This window comes from Pteropus alecto, unplaced genomic scaffold (assembly GCF_000325575.1).
Source record: "Pteropus alecto unplaced genomic scaffold, ASM32557v1 scaffold177, whole genome shotgun sequence".
Lineage (NCBI taxonomy): Eukaryota > Metazoa > Chordata > Mammalia > Chiroptera > Pteropodidae > Pteropus > Pteropus alecto.
In genome coordinates, this window is record NW_006442207.1 from 1,923,997 (window position 1) to 1,945,640 (window position 21,644).

The following is a 21,644-nucleotide window of genomic DNA, read 5'->3' on the forward strand; positions in this document are numbered from 1 at the left end:
ATGAGGTGTGGGTGCCACGGAGAAGGCACCATTTGCTGCCAGTGATGGGGGATTGTGGTAAGCATTGGTTTGTTGGGTACATGCAGTATTAGGTGTTTGGTTTGTTTTCCTACAGGTAGGCTTTGTTATTATACTTCAAACTGTGATGTTTATTATTCAGAAATTTAGACTTATCTTTACTTTTGTCAGGTTTAAGCCGTTTTTTCCATTCCAAACCTTGCAAGGATTTGAAGATGAAGAAGAGCATATCCATATACAACAATGGGCACTTACAGAAGGGCGCCTTAAAGTTACATTGTTAGAATGTAGCAGGTATGTTCTTTGTTTTGTCACTACTACATTATGGGAAAGAAAGTGCAGTGGAAACGTGCTTGAGCAGTATTTGTGTTTATGCCCCCTTTGTGTTAATTTATATTGTATTATCTGTAAATTCTTTAATTGTAAACTTCATAAAAGTAGTCCTTTTCAGCTTGCAAAAAATATAAACCACATTTTATAAAGCATTCTAATAGCGGGGAGGGATGAGGGGGTCATTTATTTTCTGATTCTCAAACTTTTTAGATGCATGATGCTCCGTTGGCATATTTCTGGCTTACTACCTATTGGGGAGCTGTTCATACCATAAGTTTTGAGAATTGTTTGTGATAATTCGAAATACTCAGAAAGTTACAAAACTAGGTTTAGAAACCCCTGTGATTCTTAAAATTTTAGAGCTGGAAGGGAATCTTGAAACAATCTTGCCCAGCCTCCTTATTTTTCTTTACCAGCCTGAAGTTTAAGCTGCATTTTTATATCTTTCTTGAATTACTTACTATACTATTCTCTTTACTTATATCAACATACGAATGTCCAAACCTGAAGAGAATTTTTATAAGAGTTTTTCTGAGCCAAACCAGCAACACATCGGAAAAGCAAGATCTCAGTCTTTCTGGAGAATGACAGTTTGCAGTGTCTTTTATACATTTGGAATTAAGGAGGGAATGTGAGGAAGATACGTGAAGGTAGGAGAATACAAGGTGCAAGATAGTTAACAAAATCATGTGTTCCCTTGAGGGTAGTTACTCCTTCAAGGGATCTCTGAAAGGGGATCGCTCTAGCATTTCAAAGGTATGTTAACCTAAATACACAAGAACAGTGGACAGGGCTGGTCTAAGTCTAAGAGATAAACCTCTTTATAGGCGTGGTGTGTGACTACCCACCATGACCTGCTCAGTTAGGAATTCATGATCAGATCACCCTGTGAGGTTACTTTTGATAAGATTTTTTTACTGAGCCCCTTTTTCTGTCTGCATTTATCTCCTAACACTCATTACTAATATAATAACCAGGATGAGCATTTCAAAATGCAAATCTAATTGTCACTCTCTTACTTAATATTCTTTAATGGCTTCCCCATTACTCTTAGAATATAGATCCAAATCCTTGCTGTGGCCTACATGCCCTCCTACCTCTCTGGCTTCTTTCTCTGCCCAGTGCCTCAGTCATAGGACTTCAGCCACATAGGTCTTCTGAAGGGAAGATGCTAGCAAACTCTTTCTCTAAAGAGGCAGATTGTAAATATTTTAGGCTTTACGATTCACATGCAACTACTCCATTGCAACTCTATTGCAACTACTCCACTCTGCCTTGTAGTGTGAAAGCAGTCATAGATAGGCAATAGGTAAACAAATGCGCATGGTGTGGCTGTGTGCCCGTCAGACTTTACAAGTATATATGAATTTCATAATTTTCATGTGTCATGAAATAGTCTTTTTGCCCCCAACCATTTAAAAATAATAGAAACCACTGATAGCCCACAGCCATTAAAAAATAAAAATAAAAAAAATAATAAAAAAGAAAAAACAAGCAGTGGGCTGGATTTGGCCCATGGACAACCATAGCTCATATCTTTAGACACTTAAAGTACCAAGCTACTTAAAGAACACGGTCCCCCACTGTTTTGCAGACCGAAGGTCCTACCCCATTTTCTGCTCCTTGAAACCAGTCTTTCCTGGGTCACCTCAAAAGCTACCTCCTTAGTGTGTCTCCTGATCATTCCAAGTACAAGTATACCATCTGTATGCTACATTCCTGTGACACTTGTTTATACCACTTATTTGGTACTTATCACTTCTGTTTTTATTTCTAACTCAAAAACAAGTGCTTGGGTACAGAGGTTATATTTTTGTACCTAATGTATTTGTGTCCTTGCTAGTAATTAGTTTACCTTTGAGTATATTGATAATATGCTAAATATTTTTTAAGTTTTGGAGTGACTCATTGTGCCCCATTATGTCAGAAAGTCTGGTTAAAAAGGAATTATTTAAAAAAGAAAGACTAAATATGCTGTAAATTTTGTAAAAGAAACTTCAGTGTACAATAAAAAGACGTACCTCTACCAAAGACTGAATTTGAAGTAGCTGTGCTAATAAGCTGTGGTAATCATGAGCATTCAATATATAATTGTAACTTGGGCTTGTCATATTAATATTTAGAAGGACACTTTCAAGCGGCCTGTGTTTAAGGAAATTTTGAACTAATGGGTTTTTTCTTAATCTTTCAGTGAATTTTCATATAAATCCACACGTATCAGAATTATACTGTTGGGTTGCCTTTCCCAAAATAATCATAGCAACTTCTAAACATTTGAAGGGCAACTTTGCACAAAATTTCTTGACTTTCCTGTTGTTAATTTCTATGTATCTACTTATCCACCCATCCCCAAATCTGCAAAGATAGTCCTGAAGGAGATTTATTTATTTATTTTGTCAAACTTACCTATTGTAAAGCTTTGAGAGTGAATTTTGCCAATGAGGAAAAAATTAGAAGTATTTATAAAAAACAAACTGTTTATTGAAAACATTGGAGTTATACAGCTGGAAGCTATATGCTTTGGGAAACAACATGAAGTAAAAATAATACTGACTTTTGAGTTAGAAAGTGCTGTCTTTACATCCTCGCTATGTACCCTTACCGTTATATGTTCTTAGGCAAGTTACACATCTGTGGGCCAGGTTACTACTACCTTGTCGGTAACTGTGATCAGAGACAGGTAAATAAACCCTGGTGCCTCTCACATAGTAAGCCTTTATCAGCTGTAGCTTCTATTATGCCTTAATGTCATCCTTATAGTGTTTACCAAGAAGAAAACAAATCTTTAAACAAACTTGTTCTTTTTTGCATATTTGGTTGTGACAACTGGAATTTGAATTTTATTAATTTAAAGGGATCTCACTATGGAGGAAGGTTCTTTTCTAATTATCTAAAATAGATAATTAAAAGCTTGGGGGTAGAGATATGATTTTGTTTATAAAACTTAGTTCTTTTGTCAAAGTTTTTAAGTTTTTAAAACAGTCATTCTGAACAGTTGCATATTTTTTTTGCATTGACTGAATTTAATTTTTTAAGTCACAGATGAACTCAATTGCTATATTTGTAGTACTGCTGTTAGAAGACTATCACACATTAGTGTTACAATCATTTTGTTAAAATTATTATTTCCAATTCATAATTTATAGCCTATCTTAAATGATTTGAAGTATTTTGCAAAGAAAACATGCCCCATGTACAGTTAAATAGAAGATAAAATTAGATTGGAACAATCACCTACAGAAAAGATCAGTTTTCTAGCCGCAAAGAAAGCTTTAATGGATTACTTAGCGCTCTTTTTCTGATAAACTGTGCATGTTCTTTAGGAGAAAAAGAATTCTGGCACCAAATTCTAGGAGGGATTTGTCATATACATCTTTATGTAAAAGACAGTGAATAAACTAATGGATATATTTTCTATTCTTTGCTTTTCTTTGGCTGATTTTATTAACTAGTTATATTTTTAAAAAAAACAAACTAAGATATATCGTCAGTGAAGTCAAAGCCTATAAGTTTTATTGTGTGAGAATTCTGTACTCTAAAGCAGTATACTTAGGATATAGCCTGTCCTAATTATAGACAGAAGATTCTAATTAAGGTCAGTTCTTCACTGAGTCACACTTACAGTGTTCTAAAGCCTGTATTTTCTCAGCAGCTTTGAGAGTGTTGTTTTATTTTACTGAGTTCCAAAAATACATCATTAAAAAAAATGTTAACACAAATACAGAAAACCATAGCAGTTGACATTCTACTCTATTGCCAAGTGTCCTGCCTTATTCCCTAGTTATCTATTATTAACACAGACTCGCATATATTTTCCAATGGTTATAATTCTTTATCATTCTTAATTATTTTGCACCTGAATTTGTCCCCTTTTTGGCTTCTAGGAACCTCTTCAAACTGGTTCCGTATGCTTGTGGACATGACCCCCCCTTTTTTTTTTTTGAGGTCTTCATTATTTTCTGGTATAACAAGCTGTTCCAGGTTTGTTTTATATCTTCTCTGCCACACTCCTAGAATCAGCTATTTTACCAAAGAGCCCTGGTTCCTTTTAGTAGAGAATGGTATTAGAAATCAAGATCTGGGTGTTGGGTGTGTTTATTGCTGCTTCATAAATTCATAGTCTTCTTCAGCAGAGAGTTGTGAAATACATATGTGTATAGACACATATATGCATACATACACATGTGCACATACATAATTTAGAAATCATGCATTCACCTGAGACTTTCAATTCCAGTTCATCTTCATAGGGTTGTACCTTGCCTTGGCTCTTCTGTCTTTCAGCCCTTAACCCTGGCTTTAATAATAGCAGCTTTACTCATTTGCTCAATCCTGTAATACATCGCAAATAGTTTAAGAATTGCTTTGTTCATACGAGTACAGAAAACATACTAAAAGGAATTCAGGATTTATTTGTAGTTCTCCCCTACACTACCCAAGACTGAGAGTCTATGGTCAAGTGATGCATAGTCGTGTGCTGCATAATGACATTTCCATCAACGACAGACTACATGTATAATCGTGGTCCCATAAGATTAGATTAGATGGAGCTCAGTTTCCTATAAGAAGTGGAAGTATATGTGGTTCAGGAGGAAAACATTTTTTTTCTCTGATGGGAGCAGTATCTTTGAGGCTTGGCAAAAGTGCTCCTCACACTCAGAGTACCTCAATTTGGAGTGCATGGATTTCATCCCAGTCCGTCAGCCACGACCTCTGTTAGCACAGAGGAGCCCGTCCTCTCAGCCCTACATATTCAGAGAGCGCTGCAGCCCTCCCAAATCTAGCTTGATGGTCGTCAGAGTGCTGTAGATTCTTTGCTGAGTACTTAAGATCCTGTACAAGGACACAGGTCCGCAAGAACTACTACCTTAACGAGTATTAAGTGCCACTGCCACTTGAGTAAAAGCTTTCGGTGGTAGTACGGAGCCAGCTTGGCTGTGTACCTTGGGAACATGCTGCACAGGTTTGTAGCCTAGGAGCAATAGGCTGTACCATGTAGCCTAGGTGCGTAGTGGGCTTAGCCATTCAGGTTTGTGTAAATGCACTCTGTGGTATTTGTACAATGATGAAATTGCTTAATGATACATTTCTCGGAACATATCCCCATTTAAGTGACACATGACTATTCATAAATTAGACTAAATTTTCCCCTTTGGTGTGATTATACTACTCATTTGAAATATAGGTAGGTTTATTTCTTTTAGTTTGCTTTCAGTTTCAATGTCCCCCACCAAACCCTGCCTTTTCATCTTCTTGTTGTTTGGTTATTAGCTACATATTTCTTCTTGATATGTTGACCCTTTTATCATTATGAAGCAGATGTTTCAGAAGATTCCAAATTTGGAATTCATCTGTCCTGGGTCTGTATAGGTTCTCTTTTCTTCCTCCACCTTCTCTTTCCTAAAGTTTTTGTGTTAGAAAATAATAGTTTCTTTTGTAATTGAATATCTTCATTGCTACTTCACATAGGAAAACATAGCCATTTTTGTTCTTCTGATGTCTAAATTGTAAAAAAAAAAAATTAAGAAAATAAAGTAGGAATCCAACTGACATAAAACCAAAGCTAAAATGCCAAACTCCAAAACCTTTTAAATGTGATGATGGCATGCTATATGCTTATATATAATACCTTCAACAAAAGTAAATTGTAAAATGAACTGTGGTCAGAAAATAAGAATTCAGAAGAGTATTTATGTCTTTGGATTTTTCCTCTCTTTGTACCATTATGCCAAACTGTCAGTCAGTGCTTCTAATATATTTTATTTGCAGATAGGATTCATAATTTTAACCAAAAGATAACTGCCTTTTTTTCTTTTTCTGCCAAAATTTCTCGTACTATAGAAATCTAGTGCAAGGAAAAGTATTTTGGAACTGAAGCTACTATGAAACACTTCATGGATAAGAGATGCATCCATTTTATTTACCCATTCACCAGTTGATGGATGTATGGGTTGTTTCTCCTTTCTGGCTCTTCTGAATAATGCTGCTGTGAACATTCACATCAAGTTTTTGTGTGCATGTATGCTTTAATTTCTCTTGGCTCTATATCTAGGAGTGGAATTGCTAAGTCTTAAGTTAACTCTAACTTTTTAAGGAACTGCCAAGCTAATTTTCAAAGTTGCTGCACCAGTTTACATTTTCTCCAGCAATGTATGAGGATTCCAGTTTCTCCACATCTTCCCAATATTTGTTATTGTCTCTTTTTTTATTAGTCATCTAGTGGGCATGAAGTGCTATCTCACTGTGGTTTTGATTTGCTTTTCCCTTATGTCTGATGATGTCAAGCATATTTTCATGTGCTTATTGGTATTTGCATATCTTCTTTGGAGAAATGTCTCTTCATATTCTTTGTCCGTTTTTAAATTGGGTTATACTAGACCCTTATGAGATACATGATTTGCAAATATTTTCTCCCATTCTGTAGATTGTCTTTTGCTTACTTGGTGGTATCTTTTGAAGCACAAAAATTTTGATTTCAGTGAAGACCCATATATCTATTTTTTCTTTTAGTACTTGGTGTCTTATCTTAAGAAACCATTGCCTAATTCAAAGTCACAAAGATTTGCTTTTGTTTTCCTCTCTTACATTTAGGTCTGCGAGTCATCTTGAGTTAATTTTTCTGTTATTTTTAAAAACATAAAAATGGTGACATGAAAAATATAGAACAACTTATGATCTCATGGAAGGATAACAAGAATTGTGCGCTCTTGTTCCTGAATCCTGAGGATTAACATCTGATGGGAATTTGGGAGCACTAGCTGGTACATAGCCTTCTCTGCATGGTTGTAAAGGCTCTTAGGTAATTTGCTCTTTTGAACAGATGGTGGCAGCAGAGCTTTGATAAATGAAAATTCTCAGTACTAAGTATTTTATGAATCTTAATGTTTTTGACAATGGGTTGTTAAATACTGTTTAAATTTCCTTTTAAGATTAAAAATTATTTAAATTTAAGGATTTTTTTTTTGTTGTTACCATGACTTTATTCAGGCTTTTCAGTTTGTGAAGTATGGGCATGATTCATGTGAGGTCTCCAACCATTTTCTCATATCACTTTAATGTGTTTTATCCACTTTTCTTTCATTATCTCACTCCTACCCCCATGATCTTCATGTAAAGATAAAGTAATAGAGTAGCAGTCAAGGTGTTGATTAATGCTAAAGCTATTCTCAGGCTTACTCTTAAAACACATTGGTAGGCTTATGGTCTGATTTAAAAGATAAATTCGATATGTGGGTAACATTTTCTTTCCTAATAAAAACTGCTTTATTTCATCTCAAGATTGGACCTGAGATTTCCTTTTTTAGATCGGAATATTAAGCAGTAAATTAGGTGAAGCAGTTATTCCTTGACAATTGTTTTCAAGATAAAAATAACAAATATTTATTGAGCACTCACTGTTTACTAGGCACTATGCTAATTGCACAGCACGCATTGTCTTCTTTTTCTCTTGCAACAGGTCTAAGAGGTAAGTACTATTTTTGACCTGAATTTTTCAGAGGAAGAGATGGATTTAGAGAAATTAAACAATTTGCCTAAGGTCACATTAGTAGATGGAGAAGTGTGTGTGTGTGTGTGTGTGTGTAAGCAACAATATTGTACTATTTTATGTCTGTTTAAATTTTTATAGAGATGATATACTATATGCGTTGTTCTACAACTTATTTTTTAAATTCAGCACTCTGATTTGAAGATCTATAGCTGTTATTACTATGAATAGATATCTGGTCAATTTGTTTCCTTCATGAATAGGTACTGCTTTTTATTTGTTTGATTTAGTTGCTAAAAAACAGCTTGTCCTGGAATTTCACCTAATTTTAGCTTTACTTCACTTTTCCACTAGAGGGTGTACCAAGTATTTGATTTAATTTTTTTTTTTCTGTGACCAAGATTATAATAATATAATGATCAGAAAGAATTTTAATGCATACAACTGGTCTAACAGTCTTCTTGTTTTATGTTTATACTGCAGGTTACTCATTTTTGGATCCTATGACAGAGAGGCAAATATTCATTGCACACTTGAGTTGAGCAGTAGTGTTTGGGAAGAAAAACAAAGGAGTTCTATTAAGACGGTAAAATTGATTTGCATAGTTTTACATGTCTATAAAGTTTGTATTCTATAAGCATGTTTTTATTAATATTTCTACATCCCTGGAGTTGTTTTTGGTCATGTGCAAATAATTATGAACAACTCTTATTTGTTTGTCTTGTTACAGTACAACATCAGTCATGAAATGAATCACATAAAACTAGTATTCAGAATACTTGCTTGCATAAGAAACCTAGTCTGACTACTTTTTCTTCCAGAACTTTAAAATTGTTTCACAGTTATGGAATTAGAAGGGAATTCCAAACACCTTAGAAAGCATGTCAATTCAGAGCATTTATTCATTCAACGGATTCGAGTGCTTACTTTGTACTAGGCACTGTTTTAGATGCTAGGCAAACAGTTCAAGACAAGAAAATACCCTTTTTTTGTGGTGCTAACATGGAGTGGAGGTTCGGTGTGAGGGATAGAAGAGTGGAAGATGACCTACACATGATAGAATGGAGGTAACAGCAATAGGTGAGTAAACCACAGTAGTGAGCAAAGTAATTTATAGAGATTGACAAGGACTGTGAAGAAAATAGGGTTATGACAAAGGAGTAATGAGTTATAACAAAACAGACTCTTGAGATAGGGAAAGCCTCTGAAGAGATGTCACTGAAGCAGGCTTGCCAGCCCACGACTCTGGAGCAGGATGCCCAGTTGAATTTGAATTTCAGATAAACAAAAAAAACTTTTTTTTTTTTTTTTTAAAGAAGTATGTCCCCTATTTTTATTCTGTAAATCTGAAACTTTACCCTGGAGATGAAGCTTGAATCATGGAGAGAAGCAAGCGATGTAGAGAGTTTAGGGGAATGAGGGAATGGAAGGCATTTCAAGCAAAAGGAACAGCAGATGTGTGAAGGCAAATGAGTTTGAGGAACAGAAAGAAGGCTAGTATAGCTAGAGCGTGATAAGTGGGGTAAAGAGTCATGCTTAATCATATAGGGCAGGAGTCCGCCACCCCTGGGTCATGGATCCGTGGCCTGTTAGGAACTGGGCCGCACAGCAGGATGTGAGCAGCAAGCCAATGAGCAAAGCTTCATCTGTATCTGCAGCCACTCTCCAGTGCTAACATCATCACCTCAGCTCCACTTCAGATCATCAGGCATTAGATTCTCATAGGAGCACTGGTACCTGGTGCCAGAAAGGTTGGAGACCATTGATATTGGGCATGGAGTTTGAATTACTATTTGTGGTAGGTGGGAAAGTTTCAAGGTGAGTGAGAGGACCCATCTTCTGTATATTTTGCAAAATATTTTCTGCCCGTGTAGAGAAAAGTTTGTAGGAAGATGAGAATAAACCTAAAGAAAGCAGTTAGGAGGTGTTGGTTACTTTAACTGGGTGGTAGCTTAGGAAATGAAAGGAAGAGACAGGATTAGGGATATATACTTTTGGAGTGTGAAGGACTTAGAGTTCTGGTTTCTTTCTTGGTATCTCTCAAAAGAGACTATCACCTACATTGGAAAATTTTGAAAAAAAATAAAGTCTTTTAAAATATTTTAAGTGCTATAATTAAAAGTAAAACAGTGCTTTACTCTTAACCTGTTTTAGTTGAGCTTGTTGGGTTCTATGGGTTCTTAAATGAATAAAAAGTGTCACTAGTTATTAATTTATTTCTAAAATTGAGTCGGTATTTTCTGAATATTCTGCATAGCAGTTTTAATAGCAATTATAATTTCTTGGAATGTGAGTAAATCTAGTAGTGTGTTAAAGATTTATAGCATTTATCAAAATGTTATTATCTACAGAATTTCTTTATTAAGCCCATGAAGTTTCACATTAGAAATAGAATCCTAAAACTTAATATCTGAAATAGGAAAAAAAAGAAGTGTCTATGTCCTAAAGGAAACTACAGCCCCCCCGCCCTTTTTATTTGAAATTTCATTTACTAAGCATACACTGAAGTATTATATAGATTTGGTAATAATAAAATTCCAAGAGTGCTTGGAACCCCCAAACCTCTCTAGGGTTACTTCTCATCTTTTTAAAGGTAAGATCTTAGCACATCAGTAGTTTTTTGCAAGAATAAATTAATTATAGGTGTATTCTTTAAAGATGTATTTAACAACTTAGGTATTTAGTTGTTTTTATCACATCTTGCTCTTGGTGGCAGTATAACCAATTGTATGATTATCATTTGTAGCCGATATTTAGAAAAACTTTCTCTATTATGTCTTTATTGTACTGATGAATAGGTACTTTTGAACTGTACTTACTTAGCTGTTTTATAGTAATAGTAATTTGCCTTTTGGTATTTCTAGAATAGTCTATAATTCTTTGTAGCATTTTTTTAAGTAGTCGCAATTCTCAATTTTTAAAATAAGCCCATAAGCATATTGCCACGCACTTGAAGAAAATGACTTTTAATGGTTATTTATAGATGTTCCTTTGACTTTTAAATTTTTTTCCATTTTCCTTCTGTAATAACTGTTGTGAACATCCTTACATAAAAATTGAGCAGGGCAGGAAAGTAGAGAGAAGTAAAGCTGGAAAGGGAGGGTGGGCTGACCCACAGAGTTTGAATTTATGACAGTAGTTGAGAGCTATTGAAGATTTTGAGCATGGGAATGACATGGTCAAAATAATGGTTTTTAGGATAGTCTCTCCTTTTCTTGGTGGTTGTTCATGTCTTATCTTTCTTTTAAGTTACATCTCAGCCAATTTAAAGCAATTCCTCAGAGGAATAAAATAACCAGATTTACAGTTTGTTCTGACGTATATGATAAAGCAGTATTGTTTTATCTGGATATGAAATAGTTATTACTTGCCACTGCTGTTGGCATTTTCAGTTTCTTTTATTATATGAGATTAGACAGCTTTAATATTTTATAGCAAAGGTTAGTAAGACTTTAATCTTGAGTCGTAATTTTAGATCTTAGCATATGTCATAAGTAGTTTTGGAGAAATAATTCTAGGTTACTAATTACATCTGGTGTCAAAAATGTCAGCAGGAGTTAAGTGTCTCCAGGCATTAAATTACATAAGTCTGAATTTAATAACTCTAAGGAGAAGAATTAGAGTGTTCTTCAAGACTACATAAAACATTGCAGAATAGGATTCAAAAATTTGGGATGTATTGTAAATTTGGATAGAAAAAAAGAGCATCATTAAAAAATAAGTATACTAAAGTATTTGATGAGCTTAGAGGCTATCTTTGTATAAATACAATCTTCAGATTTAAATCAGTTTTTAAATGTTGATATTTTTCAGTTAGTCTAACTTCAGCAAATATGCAGAATGAAAGAAACTTGATTCCTTCTATATTTCAAATGTGCCTTTGAGTTTTTAAAGCATTATAATATACCATATGCCATTAATAGGGTAAGATCAAGAATAGGAAAGCTTTAGATTCATAGTACTTGCACAAATGTTGGGGGTGGAGATGGAACAGATGTAATACATTAGCTGCAAGTATCAGGAAATGTAATGAATGTGGCTTAAGCAAAAAAGAGACTTATTTGTCTTATGTGATAAGCCCTCAGTTACTATGGCAGTTCAGCAATAATGTAATCAAGGAGCCTAGCTCTTACTGACTTCCTCCATCATCCTTAGTGTAGGGTTTTTGTCCTTATGGTTGAAAGATGTCGAATGTCTCCCTCAGTATTCACCTTCCAAGAAAAAGGGTGCAGTCTAAGGCCTGCCAAATTCACATGTCAGCCAGGTTTTGTCCTTTTTAAATGCTTTCCTGGAAGCTCCTCCCAGGGATTTCCACTTATATCTCATTGGCTAGAACTGAGTCACATGGCCTTCCCTAGCAGCAAGGAAGTATGAAGAATCATTTTAGTTTTTCAGCCTTTGTAGAAGGTAAAGAAAAAGGATTATGAATATTTTTTAGGTAGCCAGTCTTGCCATAAGAAAAAATTGAAATCCACCTGATGACTTTTTGTGTTAGAGGGAATTTTTCTTAAATTGGGATGTCAGGGAATAATTTAAAAGAATAGCAAATAGCCTTCATAAAGCCTGTTTTCTACCTTATTAGAGATCCAAGGCAAGTTTGGAACAAAATCAGACACTCAGGTCAGTGCTGTGCTTGTTATCTCTGTTGCAAAATAAAAGAGCCCATCGGATAAATGAGGCACTTTGTGGTGGTGTTCTTTAAAAGTAATAAATAAGGAAAGATTCCACATGAACATCAAATAAAATGTGACCGCTCAGGTGCAAATAAATTAGATATTAGGTTTAAACAAAAATTAGAGGATCATCTTGCAAGAGATGACAAAATCAATACTAAAAATACATTCACCTACACCAAAAGAGGCAAGGCAGTTTATTTTCAGTAATATGCAAGTTTGGTGATGATAGTTTGCTTCCTTTTCACTAACGAACAAATTTAAGGAGTTTTCAGATTTTAAAAAGTTTCAGGTCATGATATTTCAGTAAGAAAGTATAAAAACAACTAATATCTCTAGAATTTATAGTGCTTATCAAATAAAATTCACAGTAAAATTAATCTGTCATATTACACATATTAAAGCATGCATAATCATTATTGTGTGCATGGTAAAGCAAACAGGTCACATAAATGTCACATAAACACAGTTTTAAAGAGAGAGATCCTGAGTGTTACACTCCCAGAATTGGAGTTCCCTTACCGGTGACCACCCACTTGCTTTACCTTTAGTTCCAGACATAAAATAGGTTACGAGTAAATGTTCTTTTGTCCTTCCCTCTCTCTGTTTCACCTATCCTGCCTGTGCCATTCATGCCATCTCTTTTATCATTTATTTGCACTGTCACTTCGTCCTTCAAACAAATTTATTCTTTGGGCAACCTGGAATGCTCGAGGCCATCTGGGGAGAAGAGAAGGCACTTTGAAAATGAGCCGTGGAACCTCTGAATGCGGGTGCTCTGCAGTAGAGAAGGGCAGTGGCGCCAGGAGACACCCGGCTGTTCTGTCGAGCTCTCTCCCTTGTTCTTCATTCTAATAAAAGGATGAAAGGGGTTTTAATTCTAAAAACAAGCTTTTTAATATTCATTTTCTGATGCTGAACCTACTCCCTCTCCTTCCAGCACTCAGACACTTGATAGTAATTGTTCTTCATAGGAGACCAAGTCTTTCCTTCTATAATTTGGGAGAGGTTAAAAATCTAAGGAACCGTCAAGTCGGTACATTGGCATAAATATGTCACTATCAAAGAAGAAGGAAGAATATGAATTTTTTCCTGTTTTGAAATGAAGAAGGAATTAGAAAGGAATTCTGGTCCCTCAAATATACACGGTAGATGAGCAGAAGAGAGACAATGGGACAGTCATGTGTTCAGTATAAATAGAAGCAGAAGCACTTCATGTCTTTTGCAGCCCAATATGCAGATACCAGGGGGAACTGGGAGAAAACATTAAGAGATGTCATGATATTTCAGGTCTGCCTAAAAAATAAGAAGTAGTAAATCTGTGAAGAACATTCCTTTCAAAGTGCTGTAAGAAGAGCTTTAGATAGGTCAGCCATGCCTCAAATTATGAAGTCAGAAAAATTCACCTCCTGGATTCAGGACTGTATTTTCTATTTGTGTGGCACTTGTGTGGCACTTTTCTCTCTCTCCACTGCTGCTTCCCTATGAAAACCTTGTTTTTTGAAAGGATCTGATTCTGAGAGAGAAATAATTTATGTCAGGCTTCCTTCAGTTTTTTAAAACACACCCTTACAATTAAAGAGACATTTGAGGAGATGATGCCTGCTTTCTAAGAACTGCTGTCCGTGTACAAAAAGAGACGTGGGAACCAAATATGTAACATGTAATACTTTAGAGTCTATGAAGTTCTTTTCCAATATACAAGGAGCCAGAGTTTTCTGCCTATAGGATCTATACTTGTCTCATCAAATCCCACTACCTCTAACAAAAACTAGACAGTGAATGGTATTCTCATAATTAAGAGGTAGTTTGGGAGTAGTAAGTGTGGAAGCATTTTAGAGGAGAGGCAAGGAGAACTCAAACTGTAGGGCACTGGGATTTGAATGGAAAGGTCTTCATAGTAAGATCGGTCATGTTCAGCTGTCCTCTTTGGCTCTCAGTCCTAAGTAGCCATTTCTCTGTTTTCAAGTCTCTCTGTTTCAAATACTTAAATGTTCCCTGTTTCCCTATCAGATCCTGACTGATTCACCAACCAATCATCATTCCTCTGGGAAACCTTCCCTAATGAGCATGAAATTCTTTGGTAATACTTATCACAGTAGAGAATTCACATTTATATTTCTATGAAAATTTGGTCAGTGTTATTTCCACCAGTATTTTCCTTTACAGCATATGCCATGACCGTTTTGGCTCACAGCACTTGGCATTTAGTGGTTGTTCAGTCAATTTTTCGGGGAAGGCCGAAGCTGGCTGTCTGGCCATAAGCTTCCATTTACTCTCAACCCTTTTTCTTCCAGAACTTCAGGTTTCATCATGACTTAGTCACATTTCTGTCTCTTTTTTTTCCCCTTCAAGCTATCTCTGAAGTATGTCTTAACCAAATAAAATGTTTAGGTTGAGGAAGTCCACAGAATGAGATTTACTGTTCAGTATACCTTCCATAAAAAATCTGGTTTTTAGAGTGAGGATTTTAGTTTACAAATATGGTACGTAATGGTATGATGGCATTATTTAAAACATCAAAAGAGCTCGCTCTTAAGTGTGTAGTTCAGAATAGCCTAAATAAAATGACTATATGACCTGAAACTTCTCTTTTGTTTTGGAGAGTTTTGGAAGTCTTGCTGAATGACTTCTATCCACAAATTGTTGAATATACATACAAAGAGTCTAAAAGAGCTCCCTAAAGAACTGTAATTTTAAGTAAGAACATCTGAGAGAGATACATTATGGAGATGCTTCAGAGTTGGCATTTTGGTGCGTTTGTTTAAGGCCAGATGCCTTGCAGATAGCATTTTGGTGCTTCTATTTAACCATTTGCCATTTACAGTCTTAATCTTCTCAAAGGAAGAGAAAGATTAAAGCAAATAAAGCTTTTTTTGAAAATGTCAGTTTTTATGAAAACTCTGGTTTAGTTCAATTTGATAATATTTGCGAATACAGTGGGGATGCAATGAAATTTTAACCACATGTAATGTTCTATACTTTGGCTTCTTAAGTAAACTAAATGCCTTGAGCTTCAGTTGTAAATCCTGTGCAGTATTTCCACTCTTAAAGTTCATCTTAGTTAAAAATGAGGGATGCAGTTCTCTGTCCCATATTTTCTAAGTGTGTTTAATATGATTGTGAAACACTGTGAAAAGAGTAGGAACTTAGGTTAAACTATAGAAACATCAACTCTCCAAATCATATCAATGCAAGGCATTGTGATTATGGATGAGAAAGGAGAAACCGAGTTGGTTTAAGGCAATGTGTATATGGTCCTATTATGTGTATATGGAAAATAAGCAGTGAGGAAATATAATCAACAGTGCAATGAGCATCAGTATTACTATAAGCATGTGAATGCTCTAAGAGAGTTTCAGAATAAAGTACACTGAGATTCTGATGAAGGGGAGATAACATATTCTTTCTTGGTTTTCTTAAAAGAATGGTAAGGAGCCAAACCTCACAGTATATGTAGGATATTGAGATGGTAGGGAGGATGTTTCAAGGTGGAAGATATGGGGTAAACCCAAAGAAAGAGGGAGACTGAGTATGTTTAGATTACAATGAGTTGTCCAGGTTGGTTAAACAACATGGTAGTGTAGGAAGATTATGCAAAACAATAAGAGGGTTGGATCATGTTACCGAAGTGCTTTAAATACCAGGCTAAGAAATTTGGCTGTTACTCTCCAAGACAGTAGGAGTTGTGGAGGCTTTTAGAATGAAAGTGATCTCGTCAGAATCCTGCTTGGGACAGATTTGGCTCTGAATCTGAGTCTTAGCTGGGTTGCTTATTGGCAGCATGAGCTTAGTCAAAATTCCCACACCCATCTCATCCACAAGTACAGTGCTTCATGCCTCTATAAAATGGGACTAATAATGCTTTACATGATTGTATGAGGAATAAATGAGATTCTTAAAATGTCTTGCACCGTACCTGGCATATAAGTAGTAAATAATATGTTTACCAAATCTTGCAGCAAATGGGTAAAGCCAAGGATGATTCGATGAGGGAAAGACTTGGAATAATAGAGGTGTGGTGTCATGAAAGTCTGGACCAGGATGATGGCAATGAAAATAGAAAATAGAATCAGCGTGGCTTGGAAATGGAGGGGGCGGGTTTGGAGAGAGAGAGAGAGGAAGCCAAGAAGACTGGAACCACGAGGAGGGAGCAAGAAGAGGAGAAAGAAGATCTCATTCTGGACCTGTTTGGCTTTGAGGTGCAATGATTATCACAGATAGTCCAGAGAGGGATATTTTTTCATATGCTGCTTTGATCTACTGTTTTTTGTTTTTGTTTTTATATTTTCAGTGCTTTTATTTAGTTTTAACTTTATTTGGTGTATATGCTCTATAGATCTCTTTTTTGAGATAAAATAAAAGCAGAATGGTTTCTTACTGAAGTAGTAAGAAGCTATTTTAAAAGCTTTTGAGAACAAGTTAAGGCAATGATGTTAATAAAACTAAAACATTCTTTTGGGATTATATTTCTCAGGATCTCCAGTTTTCTGTGATCCAAGTAAAGATGATTCATTCAGTCCATACCTTGTCATGAATGGAAAAATCCTATTCAAGGCACAGTAGCACCTTCCCATAGAAACCCACTTAGCTAGATAGCTCATTTTCTGAGTCATACACTCAGATGCAGGATGCAGAACTAGGAAACAATTTAGGAAAGAGGTGTTATCGGAGATCCTGTAGCAGTATACAACTCTCCACCCAAATGTATTCAGTCCAGTGGAAGTTGGGAGCAGTAACCAGATATGAGCAATTTTCTGTGCCAGTCATGATTTTAAGACTTTGTATGCATTCACCATTTAATTCTCATAACAAACCCATGAGAATAGGCATAAGAACCCTATTATCATCACCATTTTATATGCGAGAAAACCGAGACACAAAGAGAAAGTAACTTACCCAGATCACCCAGCTTGCTGGTGGTAAAGACAGTCTGCAAACCCAGGCAGTGTGACTCCAGGGCTGGTATTCTTAATGCTGTATCATCTCCATGAATTGTGGGTTCAAATACTGGTTCTTCCACTCTAGTTCTTTGCTTACGAACAAGTTAATTTATCTCTAAAATAGAGATAATAGTAATAGTGTAAGGGTTAAATGTCTGCAAATTCCTTAGCACACAGTATCTGGTACATAGTAACTATAGTAGTGACTATAATTATTGAACTTGACCTAAATGCCACCTCTTTTGCTTCTGTATTTTTAGTGCTATCTGATATTTTGTATATTCTTAGAAATCTCCTGCTCCACTCCCTTTTAAATCCTTCCTGTAACAGGGTAAGGGGGACAGGGGAATAGCTTGGGATAGTGTTGTTGTTTTTTTTTTTAAACAAAACAAATAGTGACCTTTAAGCACATCAGCAAGTTTATTAAGGGCTTTTATAAGAAGGACAGAGATCATCTAGCTACTGCCCATCTCAGCTAAGGAAAAATCATCAACAAACATTTAAATTTCAGGAAGATTTTATTTATTTTTTAATGCCTACAGCACCTGGTCTTCCTAGGTGGTCTCCCATCCAAGTACTAACCAGGCCCGACCCTATTAGCTTCTGAGATCAGACAAGATCGGACATGTTCAGGGTGGCATGGCCATAGACAATTTCAGGAAGATTTAAGATAAATTAAGAACTTCTTAGGAATAAAGAATGTTAATGTCATAGGGTAGAAAAAAAGTCTAGGTAGCTATAATTAGTAACATGGTTTTAGAATATTTAAAGAGTCGCTCATGGTACTAAACTGTTTGAGATCTCTAGCATTCACCTTTGCATTTCACTATAAATGTGTAGTTCTGTTTACTAACTGAAAGCACTTTAAAATGAGTAGGCTAAAGTAAAACTAGGTTGAAATTTTTGTTATTATCTTCAAACATGGAAATGGAATGGGTAGCAGTAACACTTAATTCATATGTCCTATTAAATCAGTCTTTTTCCATAAAGCGTTAAATATTTCTCCACATAAATATTGAACACGAATAGAGTTTAAAGTGGATTTGGGGACAGCTGTGTTTCCCATTTGTAAGCATGTTGATTTACACTGATATTGAATTGTACTAGACAAATAGGTGGTTATATTTGAAAGCTGTTTTATATAAACAGTATGTCCTATACTTGAAGAGATAAGAAGGTTTTATTAATCATTGTAAATAAGACTTTCTGGGTAATTCATTATATTTCTTTAAAGGTTATCAGGTGATCAAGTGATTCTTAAGAGTATGGACAGATGGCTAGTTTTCTAAATGAATGATGTATGAACTCCCTCCCATAAATTAATCAACACTGAGAATATTAGCAGTCTAAGTAGGAAACCACTGAGCATAAGAAAGTAGGTATGAAGCAATGTGTTAATTTTTATGATGATTTCATTTGAAAATTGAGGAAACTTGCATATTTGAACAATAAAATTAACAATTTCTATAAAATAAGTGATATGTTTGGAAATTGGTGTAAGCTATATAATTTTTGCCCACTTAAAAAAATCAGAAAGCTGTAAAGAAAATTGCAGAAGTCAACCATAATTCCACTACTTTATAAACACAGACACAATTCACAGGGTATGTTTAAGGCTCTTTAAAGAATATAAAATGGCATCGTGTATTTTATAACCTGACTTTTTTCCTACTTAACCATATACTGAAGGCATATTTTTATCTCCATATACACATGTCATTATTTTTATGTATGCATGATATTCCATTATGTAGCATAGTTTATTTAACCAACTACTTTTTTATGAACATTTAGACTTTTTGCAGTTTTTTGATGTTATATAATAATCTATAATGTCTTTATATGTTCATACACATTTATCTTTAAGTCATGGTTTGGCACACTTTTTGTAGTTAATATTTTAGGGTTTGTGGGCCAGACAGTCACTGTCACAATTACTCAACTCTGCTGTTTTAACTTGTAAAGCAGCCACAGACAATAAACAAACGAGCATAGTTGTTTTCCAATAAAACTTCTTTAAAAACAGCCTACAAGCTGTAGTTTGCTGACCTCCTATCTAAGTGATTCCTTTATCAATGATTATACAAAAATAATTGGTACATATTTTAAAATTGCATCCAGCTAGAATAAAGTTTGTAGATTAGGTAATTGTTTTGTATCAATGTTAGTTTTCTGACTTTGATAATTGTACTGTGATTATAAAAGCAAATGTCCTTGTTAGAAAATACTTAAATATTTAAGGGTAAGAAGGAATCATGCCTGCAACTCATTTTCAGATGGTTCAGAAAAAAATGTTAACAATTGAGAAATCAGGATTCAGGATAAATGGAAATCCTTTGTGCTATTTTTGCAACTTTTCTGTAAGTTTGAAATTATTTTAAGATAAAAAGTTATAAAAAACCAATCTGTCTCTAAGGCTTTCACAATTCCTTTTAGTAAGATGTAAATCACCCTGCAACAGTATAGTTATAATATATGAAGCTGAGAGTTGACTTGGTGATTCAGAATGAGAGCTGTTTCTATTTGACAAAGGAATTAAGGGCAAGAGTATTCCACTCTGTTGTTTCCATAACAACCTCAGACTTTGCATACTTTTCAGAGCTTTTTATTTCACTGGAATGGCTATGTAGAATTAGTTTTGAATCAAAACATTAGTGGAGACTTCAATTAGATTTAAAAGAGAGAAGAAACCTAAGTGTATTGCCAGATAATCATTTGGATGTGATTACTTTTCTAAAAATCTTTGAACTTGGGCAAAGTATCATTTTTATTCTTTAGATCTCTTAGGTCAGTTGTATTTGTATAATGTACAAGTTTACTTTTTCAGCATATTTCTAGATCTTTGTTGTCTCTCAGACAAGGCAAGCAAAAGATACATACAGTCTTAATTACCATCCAGTTTCCTTAGAAACCAGGTTATCAGATGGCCAACCTGGCATTCTGTTCTGAAGATAGAGGGGCCTCACTTTACCCCAGAAAGAAGTCTTCCTAACCTGAGGAGAGAGAATGGAAGTGCCCGGATTATGCTAGATGTTTATTCCCATAATTTTGTGTACTCTGACAACACAGTTGGTAGCTATCAGTACCCCCTTTTTACAAATGAGATGGAGGCTAAATCACTTGAGATCACAAAACTAGTAAATATTAGAGCCAGTATTCACACCCAGCACTGAATATAAACCACCCCAGACCTTGCAATTTTTCTTCAAAGAAGAATTTCTCATCTGCCCTAGTGTTGAGGAGGGGCTGATTTCAGTGAAGTTTTTCTTTTTAAAAACTATTCAGTAAGAGGTGAAAATATAAGCATTCTGCTGGCAAAGAAAATGTTTACATGTAAAACCCATGTGAGAGAATTTAAGATTTATTCAATATGTACTATTTAAATAAGTCTCTTTAAGACCTTTTTTTTAAAGAGTATAACTTTTTGTCATCATTTGGGACAGGGGCATGAAAATTTACTTCAGTAGTAGCACTTCTCTTTACCTGACAGATTCTTTTTTAATCATCTGGCTTACAAGTTGAGTTTAAGAACTGTTCCGATTTAAACCTTTATGAATTGGTTAAACTTTAATGACAGATCTTTGAAATTTTCTGTGGGTGTTACTTTTATACCAAGAAATAAAAACAAGACCTTTGCCATATGTGTTTCAAGAGTCATACTTTCTGTAAAAAAGGCATGTACATCCAAATTGAGTCTTCTTTGCTGATACAAGACAGTTTCAAAGAAGATAGCTAATAAACACAGTTATCTCCTTTTTTTCTTTTAGAGTGAGGGACCTGAATGGAAGATGACTGAGACTTTAGTTGAGTCCTTGGAAGCAACAATATATACTTACCTAGTGGTTGAGGGTCCCATGAAATGTTTCAGCTTACCTCTTCTGTGCTTTTAAAGCTGCCTGTGCTTAAAAGTGGGTTAGATTGGTACAGAATGACTGACCCATCAGAGACTACGTATTTTCTTTCCTTTATATGTTTTTCCTTTTTCATTCTAGAACCTAGAAATTGTTTTATTAACTTTTTAGAATTATAATTTATTGAAACATGCTTTATAAGCAGAAATTGAGTAATATTAGTATAGTTCTAACTTATTCATTTCAGAATTGAGCTAAATGTTACTTCACACTCAAGTGTGTGTGTGTGTGTGTGTGTGTGTAGGAAAGAAAGAGAAAGAGCAGAAGGAGGAGGGGAGAG

At 35.0% G+C, this 21,644-nt stretch overlaps 1 protein-coding gene and 1 pseudogene across 1 annotated transcript in view; one reads left to right on the plus strand and one right to left on the minus strand.

Annotated features, from left to right (window-relative positions):
• The window catches only part of PDZD8 (PDZ domain containing 8), a 66,553-nt gene that overhangs the window by 22,963 nt on the left and 21,946 nt on the right, over positions 1-21,644 (plus strand). The window contains exons 3-4 of the mRNA XM_015596311.2: positions 190-312; positions 8,321-8,423. Of these exons, the coding sequence (XP_015451797.1) occupies positions 190-312; positions 8,321-8,423 (226 nt within the window). The remainder of the gene's footprint in view (positions 1-189; positions 313-8,320; positions 8,424-21,644) is intronic.
• Positions 17,987-18,104, minus strand: LOC112470146 (annotated as a pseudogene).